We start from the raw sequence: 13,305 nt of genomic DNA on the forward strand, positions 1-13,305 counted from the left end.
TATCCCTTGCAACCAACCCTATCCATGTATCTAACTAAATGCTTCTTAAAACTTGCAATGGTACCTGCCTCAACTACCTCTTCCAGCAGCTCATTCCATACACCCTCCACCCTTTGTGTGTAACCCCCCTCCCTCTGGTTCCTATTAAATATTTTCCTGCCTATGTCCTCTGGTTCTCGATTCCCCTACACCCCTCATATTTCCCTGCTCCAAGGATTAAAATCCTAGCCTGCTCAACCTCTCTAAAGCTCAAGCCCTCGAGTTATGGCAACATTCTCGTAAATCTTCTCTGTACCCATTCCAGCTTGACAACATCTTTCCTATAACTTGGTACCCAGAACTGAGCACAATACTCTAAATGTGATCTCCCAACTTCTACACTCGATACTCTACTGAAGGCCCGAAAACCTTTTTGACCACCTAACCTACCTGTGGTGCCATTTCCAAGGAACTATGTACCTGCACTTTCTAGATCCCTCTGCTCCACAACACTCCACTGGAGCCCCGCCATTCACTATGTATGTAGATCCTGCCCATGTTAGACTTTCCAAAATGCAACACCTCATTTCTCTGTATTAAATTCCATCAACCATTCCTCAGCTCACCTGCCCAACTGATAAGATCCTACTGCAGTTGTTAACAACCATCTTCACTGTCTACAATACCACTCACTTTTGTGACATCGGCAAACATGCTAATCATGCCTCAATCAAGTAAAGAAAGTTCTGTTCTGTTCTGAAAACAATTCACGACACACAGTGCATCACACTTAAATCATCATTTTACGTGTGATTTTAAATCTTAAAATATGAAGGTAAAATATGTCATCTCGAGCATTAATTTTTCAATTTTAACTTCAATGTTGAAATCACGAATGACCTGGCAGTTTTCCATAAAAACTGTCATCAATAATTCTTAAATAATATTTTTTTCTCTTCAAATGCGTTCACATTGATCTTACTTATTTACAAGTTATTGTCATTATTAACTTTAAAAACATCAACCGTGCCTGTTCAGTTGGGGGCTATGGGCGAATGGTGGAATACTGCGTTGGGGGAACGGGGCCCAAAGGGTCCCACTTGGTCTAATAATGAATATTATTCACAAATATTTCTGCTCAATGCTTCCAAGTACCTGGCTAATCACCACATTCCACTGAGTAATTTGTTAAAATTTAACATGACTGGATTACATTCATTATCCATGCAGCTGCTTTGCAAACTACTCATTTTGGATAGCATATTGCCCTTGTTCTTACAAAAGAGTGAATGTACATTCACATAGAACTTTCCCAATTTAATGTCCCATAGAACTTTATTGATTCTGAATTACTTCAGGTAATGTGGTCATAGTTGCACAGCAAGGTCCAACAATCTAAAAAGATTAAATAACTAGGTTGTCGTCTTTAAGTAGTCATTGGCAGGTGCTAACATCTGAAAAGTACCATGGGGTTTTATTTAGGATAGTTTGTCACCATATTACGTATGCCCTTCAATATATTAAAATGCCGAGAGGCATGAGTTAAAGGGACATCGAACTACACGGAAATAGCAGTAGGCATGATCAAAAGCCGAGTCATAGAATTACATTTTTGGCACCTTTTCATGTTCATGTGATGGGAGAAGAATAATCATGGCTAATCTATCTTTCCCTCTCATCCCCATTCTCCTGCCTTCTCCCCATAATCCTTGACACCTCTACTAATCAATAATCTATCTATGCCTGAAGAAGGGTCTCTACCCAAAATGTCACCCATTCCTTCTCTCCAGAGATGCTTCCCGACCCGCTGAGTTACTCCAGCATTTTGTGTCTATCTTCGATTTAAACCAGCATCTGTCGTTCTTTCCTACACAATAATCTACCTATCTCTGCCTTAAAAATATCCATTGACTTGGCCTCCACAGCCTTCTGTTTTCTTTGAGTTTTGTTTTGTTCAAGTGTTGATTGAGGAAGTTTTGGTCTAAAATTAACATCTCATTTTGAAAGAGATGCAACTTTTTCCTTAAAAGAATTCAGAAATGATTAAATATGACATTGAAAAGCAAAGTAGAAGATATTCATCTCATTATGGCACCTTGTGGTTTATCTCAGAACAGTGAGCTACTTAGTTTATGATTTTCCTTTACAAGCAATGTATAATCTTAATATATTAGAAAAGCTGGAGATAATTTTTAATCTTAACTAATCTTACTAAATTCAAGAATGAGCAATTGACATCAGGCACATCATTTATTGTACAGACTTTAAATATCGAATGATATTTGATAATCATCGAATAGATGATTATCAATTATGTGATTGCATATTTTTGCCAACCTTTTGGTCTCGTGCACTGAAATTGAGAAAGTTTTTCAACATTTTTGCTTCGTAAAAGAAAGAATTTGGTTGTCTGGAGTATATATCCATTTCTCTTCCAGGAGTTAAGTGGTTTTTTGCCTTCAAAATGTACGTTTTTCTCTTGAGTGTTTTAAGGTTCAATATACAAATGTTTGACCATCATTAGAATAAATCCCATTTGGTTGTGAGAGTAAAATAAGAAATTGGTTTTCAGTCTGTGATCCACCCAGATTCTATAAATCCAAATTTTAAAAAGTGCTTATATATTGAACAAGTTATATATTCTGATAATTTTGTGGGGAGGTTTATTGATTAGACTGCTAGTTGAAGGGTGATATGCTTGGTATAATGATATAATGCCAATTAACATTTCTTGCACCATATGCTATGATATGCATGTCTTGTAGAATACCGATGCCTCTTTACTCAATTTTGAGTAAATGTTGAAAAATACAGGACAGGATTTTTCTTCCTTGGATTTAAAAAGTCCAGTTTTTAACTTTGTTCAAAGCTCCTCATATCCACAGCTCTGCCTGAGAAATATCACTGTAAATGAACATTGTTTATAATTAAGTTTCATTTTGTAGACAGTGGTGTGATAATGTACCCAGTCTATGTAAGGTGATTTAAGACGATACAGTGATGGAGCATTCCAGCTCCTTGTTTCCATTAGTTGATTTCATTTTGAGTTTCAATTTTCCCTTTTGTTATTACTACTACTTTGTCTTTAGTACCACAGCTTTCTCTTTTTGCATCGGTCAAATCTTTGAAATTTTAAATGCTTTAAACTAAATAGCTAAAAGTTGTTAAAAATTTAGACTTTTGAAATTGAATGCCGCCCTACAATTTTGTTAAAGTATGAACTGTGACTTTGGAGAAATGTTATTGCCAGGTAGAAAATTTATTCATTTGGGCATTGTACAGTTCATTTGGAGCATTTATTGGGCCTTTGAATATTATATCAGAGGCCTGTAAGTGTAAAATCATTAAAGTTGGTAGATTTGGCAAAGCTGCACTATTTGCAATACATACCCCAAAATTAAAAAGGGGGTGGGGTGTTGAGGGGTGGATGGAGGGGCGGGGTGGGGTGAGGAGAATTGGTCTTGACATTAAGGTCCCATTAGCCAAAATATAGTGTTTGTGTTTCTGGGAGGTGAGAACCAGATTCTTACCTTGTTTTTCCTTTTGCACAACGCATTTTCTAAAGGAAGGAATTCAGGTTACATATATGAAATCATTCTACTTATTTTTTTTTCTTTTTCCTCTCCTCCTGAAGATTCAGAATGGGAAGAGATATATGGTATGTGTACATTTATGGTCTGTTTGCCCATTGCCTTGATTTTTGTGTTTGCTGTTTGTGTGAAGATGGTGATTTTAGTTTTTTATGCCCCAGTGCATTTGTTTTTATTGCATGTTTTATGGCATTCAAAACAGTATGCGGAATATAGTATAATTCTAAATTCGGGCAATTGAATAACAGGTAGCATGTGCTTTTATAGCCAAGCTGTGTTCAAGTTCGAGGCAACATCTTTTTTGTCATACTTTTAACATGGAATAAATTATTTTCGTTTTTTTTTAAATCGTTTTCAACTCATTACAATATGTATCTGGTCAGCGACAGAATATTTTGACTTTCTGAATGAATGATTTGAGATAATATTGGAGGAGGCTCTGTGACACTGCATAATACACACTGTTTTGGTGTACCACGATGTTTTAGAAGCTTTTGACAATATAAAATGCATGTGACTTTATTTTAGTTAAATAGCAAGCAAGATGACCTGCTTGACGCAATTATCATAAGGCCGCGTTTTTGAGGAAAATAAACACTTGACGTTGGAGCCCGAAGTTTTATTATGTTGCATGTTATGGCACAATGATTTTAAATGAAATTAATGTTTCTACGCTGTGTTGCAGATATTTTAGTCTTGGCTCTAACCTGTTTGGTGGTATTATACTGTAATACAAAACATTTTGGAACTTAATTGTCCCTTGGGGTCTAACTGATATTTTTTTGTTTTGAGGCATGATCGGCTGGATACAAAATATGTCTCTTAAATAAGAATTAATGCTAAAAAAACATGAAAATTGGTCACATAATTACTGAAGCATGTCTTTGTCAAATAAGAGTGCAAATGCCTATGATTTTATTTAATTCCATAACTTGAGCTGTTTTGTCCTAGTCTCCACCTTCTACTTATTATTTTACCCTTTTCTTTCCAATTAATGTTTTGCAATCTTTTAACTTTTCCTTGCAGTAGATTTTTTTTACATTTAAGTGACATGGATAAAACGGTAGTGCATTTGGAATTTAACATTGAGATAATTAGTACAATTAATATTTCTCATAAGGTAAATGGTTTAATACTTCTGATTTGATCATTTAATTCCTTTTTGTGTGGTAATTCCTTTTTGTGTGGTAATTATGGGCACTTCAAGCTCTGAAAGTCATTGTTTAAATGTGGGTAATCTGGGCAGATCTCTACAAGTGCTGATGAAGTGGCACACAGACAGAAATTGGGGATGGAAATAGTCAAGTCCAGAGTGTTTATTTGTCATGTGTATTGAAAACAGAATTAAATTCTTATTTGTAGCAGCATAACAGGTCTGCAAGTACAGTACACAACAAAAGTTTGATTAATTAAAAAAAAACCAATATTAGTGCAAAACACGCAGTGAAGCCCCGACTATAACCCAGGACAGTCTGTAGTTCATAGTTTAGTTGGTGTTTGTATTGTTCACGTGCTGGATTGTTGATGGAAACCATCAATGAAAGGAAATAGTCAAGGCAGATTTCACGTTGGCCTTTATTGCAGATGGATTGGAGCTGAAGAATAAGGAGGCTTTTTTAACAGTTGTACAGGATGTTGGCAAGTCTGCTTTGACTTCTAGTTTGGTTGGGGGAGTGACGATTCAGCTGCCCCGCCAGCAGCGTGCTCGTCATTTCGACTATTTGATTAAAACATTTTTTAAAAAAAATTATGCCCAAATGTTTGCTCTAGTGTCTCTCGGTATGTCTTATGTGGGGGTTGGTGGGGGGAGAAAGGGGGGAGCCGTTTTTCAGTCACTTCCTCGACGGAGAGGCGACTTTTTCCATGTCGCTTCTCCGCCTCCCTCGCGGCCTAACAGCTTGGATTGGTGCGGCCTTTCCCGGAGTCGGGCCCAGAGCTTCAGCAGCAGGCGCAGCGTGGAGTTTTCCATCGCGGGGCAATCCCTTGCCGTGGGTCGCCAGAAAGGAGTGCTCCGATCGTTGGCCTGGTTACTTTGGCATCATGGGCTGTGGTTTGCGGAGCTTCTAGCCGCAGCAGTGTGTGGACTTACCATCCAGAGCCTGGGATCCCTTGCTGGTGATCGCCGGAGACGAGCTTCGACCGCCGACCTGCGGCCTGTATTATCCTGAAGCCGCGATCTCCGGTAAGAAAGTGGCCGATTCGAGCACTCCAAGCCAGAATGTGTTCGATCGGCCGGATGTTGGAGTTTCAGTCATCCTGACGAGAGGGCCTGTACATCCGTCCGTAGCAGAGATTACGGCAGGGGTCAGCCTTTGTTTGCCTGTGCTTTAATAACTGTTTTAGAATTATTTATTTCAACACAGTAAAAACCCCAGTTCTTATAAAGACCATGCCTCAAAATACAAGATTACATATATAACACAATGATCACACAGTCATACCTCCATGTCCCGACCGCGGGTGGAAAAATATAAAAAGCAAAGCTAACTGCGGTCAGGAGCACAACAAGTTCTGACTGAACTTTATTGCCTTCCACCACAGTGAAGAATGCTGCTGTGGCGGATGTTTGTTAAATTCTATTGTGTATTCTTTTTCAATTGCATCGCTGCATGGCAAATTCATTTCACTGTACCTTAGTTGGTGCATGTGACAAATAAATGTGAACCTTGAACCTTGACTTCTTTGCCAAATAACTCGATAATTAGTCAAAGATTTTGGGTTGATAGAGAAAAAATCAACTCGAACTGCATTTTCCATAGAACACTCCTCGTCATTCCTTTGATTAAAAGATTCCGATAAAATGACCTACCTATAATGACGCTGGGCAAATAAGGATGTTCTTTTTGCCCCCTTTCCCCATTGTATAGAATAAAGTCATAGTTGTACACAATTAAAATTGCCTAACTCGTGCCTGTTGATAAAGGTTTCCTTATGAGCTAGTCTCATTTGGTTGCATTTGGCCCACATTCCTCTCCAGCCTTCCAATCTAATGATCTGGCCCTCACCAACCTTGGTTGGGTTGAAAACATTTTGAGATTCATTACCATCTGAGAGAAGAAATTTCTCTGCACTTTGGCTTTAAATGCCTGCTCTTTATTTTGTAACAATGTTAGACATGTTTGTGAAGTTTCCCCCTAATGAAGACATCTTAGGATCTTGTATGTTTGAATAACATCACTCTTCATTCCTCTAAACCACAAGTAGAGACACAAAGACTGCAGCCTCTCTTGAAGGGACAACCCTCACGTGCGAGGAATTAGTCCATCCGGTCGGTGCCTCTAATACTATTACATTCTTTTTTTAAGATAAAAAGACCAAAACGGCATAGTTTTCCACATGTGCCCTGCAATCCATCTGTAATAAAGGACAACGTGAACTTTGCTTTTGTAACTACTTGTTGAACGTGCTAATGTTTCGTGCAGTAGAACACCTAGACATCTCTGAACTCGTTTAGTTTTTCTCTATTTTCATAACAGTCCACCTTTGGTTTCCTCTTAAACTTTCCCACAATTGCTCGGCTTTCTCCTAATTGTACTTACTCTGAAGACTAAGCGGAGGTTGGGCGATCGTTTCGCCGCACACCTCCACTCAGTCCGCAATAACCTACCTGAACTCCCGGTGGCTCAGCACTTCAACTCCTCCTCCCATTCCCAATCCGACCTCTCTGTCCTGGGTCTCCTCCATTGCCAGAGTGAGCAACACCGGAAATTGGAGGAACAGCACCTCATATTCCGCCTGGGTTGCTTGCGTCCGGATGGCATGAACGTTGAATTCTCCCAGTTTTGCTAGCCCTTCCTGTCTCCTCCCCTTCCATAACCCTCGAGCTGTCTCCTCCCATCCCCCTGCCCTCGGGCTCCTCCTCTTCCCTTTTTCCTTCCTTCTCCCCCCCCCCCCCCCCCCCATCGGTCTGAAGAAGGGTTTCGGCCCGAAACGTCGCCCATTTCCTTCGCTCCATAGATGCTGCTGCACCCGCTGAGTTTCTCCAGTATTTTTGTGTACCTTGGGAGATCTTGTTGTTTGGATGAAAATATATTGTGAAACCCTTTCATTTGCTTCAGTGAAGGAGTGTATATGACTTGGTGTTAGACCTGAATGTGCACGTTGACTATTTACTGTAATTCCGTTATTTGAGATTAGAATGCTCTTGACTCGGGAGTGGAACTGATAATAATTGAACTTTTCCCTGTTGGGGCCCTGAAGATTGACTTCTATGACAAACTTGCTGGAGGTAAGTTGTTCTGTTGCAACAAGGAAGATGGGGTAGCTTGGTGCAATGGCACTGTCTTTTGTGAGATCAGACTGCTATTGGTTTGGGTATGTTATGGACCTCTATGTTAGTATCGCCAACGAGAATGTTATCACGCAACAGGTGTGCAATAATAAGGAAATTTAAAAGTTACTCCATAATACTTAAGGATATTGGTGGGGTTGAAAATACACTGTGTGGTGGTTGGTGCTGCTCCGCAGGTCTTTGGTGAATTTGTCATTAAAGGGAAATAGTGTCCATTGTAAATTCATGATTGGGAAAGTCCACAGAACAATTTTGGTACAAGGTTTTTGGCCATAGAGGAGGAAGTGGCAAAGAGAGATCATCGTGATGTGAGAGTAATTCCTGTGATTTGGCTTGTCTCCTGTCTTGAAGATGGTAATTATAACGTCTGAGGTTCTCTGGCAAGTTCTACATTAACCAACTGAGGGGGGTGAGGTAATATTTGTGCCAGAAGTGCAGATGTCCCAGGTTTTAAAACGGGGACATCTGCTGAGGAAATAATCAGATCTGGTGCTGTCTCCTTTCAGTCATTGATATATCAATGTAACTTGTAGAACGGTGTACGTTGTTAGTACGGTGTGAATCGGAGGGTCTGTGCAGGATGAATGGGGGATCACTACAGGATGAATGAGGGGATCAGTTAAAGATGAATGGGGGATCAGTACAGGGTGGATGAGGGGATCCATACAGGATAAATGAATGAGGGAGATCAGTACAGGATGAATGAGGGGGGGGGGGGGGGGGGATGGGGGATTAGTAAAAGATGAATGGGGAGATCACTACAGGATGGATGGGGGGGGGGGGATTGGTGCATGACAAATGGAGGGTGGGTCAGTACAGGATGAATGGGAGAACAGTACAGGATGGATGGGGGATCAGTACAGGGTGAATGGGGATCATCACTACAGGATGAATGGGGGGGGGGGGGGCGCATGCAGGATGGATGGGAAGGGGGGTGCGGGCGGAGGAGGTGGAGCTGCTGTCGCGGCCGCTGCTGTGCGGGATCTTCAATAATGCATTACAGATTGTATTCTGATAGGATGCACCTCAACCTTGTATTGCAGCACTGCTCTTGACTGCCTGAACCTATAGGGAATGGTGAACACAGCCCAATCCATCACCAGCTCATCAATTCCTAATCGGTCCATCTTCATGGTGCTTTGTATCAGGAAGGCTGGAAGTACCATCGACAATATCTGCCACCCTGGCCATTCCCTTTGCTCTCTTCTACTTTCTGGAAGAAAATACAGGGGCTTGAAAGCCTGGATGGCCAGACATGATCAGCTTCTTCCCCACTGGTTTCAGATCAACCATCACTTTCACAAACCCTTCACAGAGGCTGCTACACACTGTTATTTTTAACTCTACCCCATTTGACTATTCCATTATTGCATTTTATCATTATTTTACATAAGGTCAGCATGCACTCCAATGTATGCACCATTCTGGTGTTCTGCACTTGTCATATTTACCAAATGTATTGTCTACCCTACGAGTTTCATGCCAACAGTAGAATTTGATTACATCCTGATATATACGACAATAAACTAGCTCCGATTCTGTCAGCTTCAAAGACATTGCAAATTTTTTTTTAATCTATTGTATGGTATTTTTATACTTTTGCTGACAAGTTGCGTGGATGGTGTACTCTTTGAGGAATACGTGGACACATGTCAAAGACTTTTAATTGAGCATGTCTTTAAGAGCTAGTTTCAGTAAGCCTCTCATGGAGCTCTCCTTGAATCTTAGAAGGATTGGTCCTTGCTGGGTGCACCACAGAAGAATCCATGCATCTAATGTTATGGGGCTTTGGCAGATCTCTGAAGCCTGTCCATCCATGGATCACTTCTATTTTGCCAGATCCTGACCTTCATTTAATTGTGGATTTTATTTTCTTGTGGTATGATTCCAGTTCAAAAATGCCTGGTATTTTATGACATAATTGGATCCTGCATCTCATGGTCATGCTCATTGAATTATGCCAGATGTGTTCTGGTAGATAATATTTCTTCGGCCGCTGTCTATATGGAGTTTGTATGTTCTCCTCGTGACCGTGTGGGTTTTCTCCAAGATCATCGGTTTCCTCCCACACTCCAAAGACGGAAATATTTGTGGGTTATTTAGTTTGGTATAAAGGTAAAAATTGTCCCTAGTGTGTGTAGGATAGTGTTAATGTGTGGGGGGTTTTGATCGGTGTGGGCTGAAGGGCCTGTTTCCGCACTGTATCTCGAAACTAAACTGTGTAGTTGCTGCGGTGTTGTATTGCAGTATTGCACTGTTGTAGTAACTGCAGATGCTGGTTTAAATCGAAGGTAGGCACAAAATGCTGGAGTAACTCAGCGGGACAGGCAACATCTTTGGGGAGAAGGAATGGGAGACGCTTCGGGTCGAGACCCTTCAGACTGATCCAGGTGGCGCCGTACGATGGCAGCCTAGCCAACGGTCTCTAGTCCTATTCTTCTTTTGTTTTTAGTCTGTTGTTAAATACATATTTTAGTGTATCTTTAGTTTTGTATTATGTCGCATCTTTCCTCGACGGAGATGCGACTTTTCCTTATCGTGTTTCTCGTCCTCGCCTAATATCGAGGAGCTGGCAGCCTCTTGCTGGGGATCGACTTGGGAGATCCAACCGCGGGGGCCTGCGGACTTAACATCATGGAGCTTGCGGTCCCTTGATTAGGGGCCGACTTTGGGAGCTCCAACCCCGGTAGCTTTGACCACCCAGATCGCGGGAGCTTGAATCGCCGGCTGCGGGAGCTTCGATCGCCCCGACTGCGGATGGTTCGACTGCCCCGATAGCGGGGAAAAAAGGAGGGAAGAAGATAATACGTTACGGTCTTCCATCACAGTGCGCTGTGGTGGATGTTTATGTTAATTTTTATGTAGTTGTGTGTCTTGTTGCTTTTTTGGTATGACTATGGCAACTCAAATTCCTTGTATGTTTTTACATACTTGGCTAATAAATTAATTACAATACAATCTCTCCATAGATGTCCCGCTGAGTTACTCAAAAATAAACTAAGATGCTAATTATAAAGGCCTTCAGGCTGACTGTGCACGATCTATGGCTTAGTTTAGTTCTTGTGACAATGCACCTATAAAATGATTGAGTCCAGGTTGGGTGTGGCATTGAGTAGAGCTTTCTTTTGTGGCCTTCTGTTGACCTTGACATTGTTTTCTTGCAGAAGTGTTGCTGTCACTATTTCAGGGACCAGGTTGCTGGAGAATAGAATGGTGGTTATCGGTTAGCAGTTGGCAGGACCTGTCAGTACGAGTTATGTGGATGTTCTTGCAGTCCAACTTGGACAGTGGCGTCAAGTCAAGTTTATTTGTCACATACACATACGAGATGTGCAGTGAAATGAAAGTGGCAATGCTCGCGGACTTTTGTGCAAAAGACAAACAACCAAACAAACTATAAATACAATCATAACACACATATCCTTTTACATAATAAATAATGGAAGGAAAAACATTCAGTAGAGTTAGTCCCTGGTGAGATAGGCGTTTACAGTCCGAATGGCCTCTGGGAAGAAACTCCTTCTCAACCTCTCCGTTCTCACCGCATGGCAACGGAGACGTTTGCCTGACCGTAGCAGCTGGAATACAATACAATACAATACAACATTTATTTGTCACATTGCACAAAAAGTGGAACAGTCCGTTGCAGGGGCTGAAGGGATCTATCATGATATTGTTGGCTCTGGAATTACACCTCCCGATGTATAGTTCCTGCAGGGGGGCAAGTGAAGTTCCCATAGTGCGTTCGGCCGAACGCACCTACTCTCTGCAGAGCCTTCTTGTCCTTGGCAGAGCAATTCCCAAACCAGATGGTAATGTTCCCGGACAAGATGCTTTCCACCGCCGCTGCGTAGAAGCACTGGAGAATCCTCGGAGACGCTCTGAATTTCCTCAATTGCCTGAGGTGGTAAAGGCGCTGCCTTGCCTTACTCACGAGTGCTGAGGCGTGTGATGCCCATGTCATATCCTCGGAGATGTGGACTCCCAGATATTTAAAACAGTTCACCCTAGCCAACGGTCTCTAGTCCTCTTCTTCTTTTGTTTTTAGTCTGTTGTTAAATACATATTTTAGTGTATCTTTAGTTTTGTATTATGTCGCATCTTTCCTCGACGGAGATGCGACTTTTCCTTATCGTGTTTCTCGTCCTCGCCTAATATCGAGGAGCTGGCAGCCTCTTGCTGGGGATCGACTTGGGAGATCCAACCGCGGGGGCCTGCGGACTTAACATCATGGAGCTTGCGGTCCCTTGATTAGGGGCCGACTTTGGGAGCTCCAACCCCGGTAGCTTTGACCACCCAGATCGCGGGAGCTTGAATCGCCGGCTGCGGGAGCTTCGATCGCCCCGACTGCGGATGGTTCGACTGCCCCGATAGCGGGGAAAAAAGGAGGGAAGAAGATAATACGTTACGGTCTTCCATCACAGTGCGCTGTGGTGGATGTTTATGTTAATTTTTATGTAGTTGTGTGTCTTGTTGCTTTTTTGGTATGACTATGGCAACTCAAATTCCTTGTATGTTTTTACATACTTGGCTAATAAATTAATTACAATACAATCTCTCCATAGATGTCCCGCTGAGTTACTCAAAAATAAACTAAGATGCTAATTATAAAGGCCTTCAGGCTGACTGTGCACGATCTATGGCTTAGTTTAGTTCTTGTGACAATGCACCTATAAAATGATTGAGTCCAGGTTGGGTGTGGCATTGAGTAGAGCTTTCTTTTGTGGCCTTCTGTTGACCTTGACATTGTTTTCTTGCAGAAGTGTTGCTGTCACTATTTCAGGGACCAGGTTGCTGGAGAATAGAATGGTGGTTATCGGTTAGCAGTTGGCAGGACCTGTCAGTACGTGTTATGTGGATGTTCTTGCAGTCCAACTTGGACAGTGGCGTCAAGTCAAGTTTATTTGTCACATACACATACGAGATGTGCAGTGAAATGAAAGTGGCAATGCTCGCGGACTTTTGTGCAAAAGACAAACAACCAAACAAACTATGAATACAATCATAACACGCATATCCTTTTACATAATAAATAATGGAAGGAAAAACATTCAGTAGAGTTAGTCCCTGGTGAGATAGGCGTTTACAGTCCGAATGGCCTCTGGGAAGAAACTCCTTCTCAACCTCTCCGTTCTCACCGCATGGCAACGGAGACGTTTGCCTGACCGTAGCAGCTGGAATACAATACAATACAATACAACATTTATTTGTCACATTGCACAAAAAGTGGAACAGTCCGTTGCAGGGGCTGAAGGGATCTATCATGATATTGTTGGCTCTGGAATTACACCTCCCGATGTATAGTTCCTGCAGGGGGGCAAGTGAAGTTCCCATAGTGCGTTCGGCCGAACGCACCTACTCTCTGCAGAGCCTTCTTGTCCTTGGCAGAGCAATTCCCAAACCAGATGGTAATGTTCCCGGACAAGATGCTTTCCACCGCCGCTG

At 41.8% G+C, this 13,305-nt stretch overlaps 2 protein-coding genes across 8 annotated transcripts in view; one reads left to right on the forward strand and one right to left on the reverse strand.

The window, feature by feature from the left end:
- The window catches only part of pfdn1 (prefoldin subunit 1), a 374,815-nt gene that overhangs the window by 334,138 nt on the left and 27,372 nt on the right, over positions 1 to 13,305 (reverse strand). The gene's annotated exons all lie outside the window — the stretch shown is intronic.
- The window catches only part of ankhd1 (ankyrin repeat and KH domain containing 1), a 145,481-nt gene that overhangs the window by 51,724 nt on the left and 80,452 nt on the right, over positions 1 to 13,305 (forward strand). For 4 of the 7 annotated variants that reach the window (XM_055643106.1, XM_055643107.1, XM_055643109.1 and 1 more), the window contains exon 3: positions 3,614 to 3,637. The exons of the other annotated variants lie outside the window; for them this stretch is intronic. In XM_055643106.1, coding sequence (XP_055499081.1) covers positions 3,614 to 3,637 — 24 coding nt within the window. The remainder of the gene's footprint in view (positions 1 to 3,613; positions 3,638 to 13,305) is intronic. 7 annotated transcript variants of the gene reach the window in all.

Source organism: Leucoraja erinacea, chromosome 11 (assembly GCF_028641065.1).
Source record: "Leucoraja erinacea ecotype New England chromosome 11, Leri_hhj_1, whole genome shotgun sequence".
Taxonomy (NCBI): Eukaryota; Metazoa; Chordata; class Chondrichthyes; order Rajiformes; family Rajidae; genus Leucoraja; species Leucoraja erinaceus.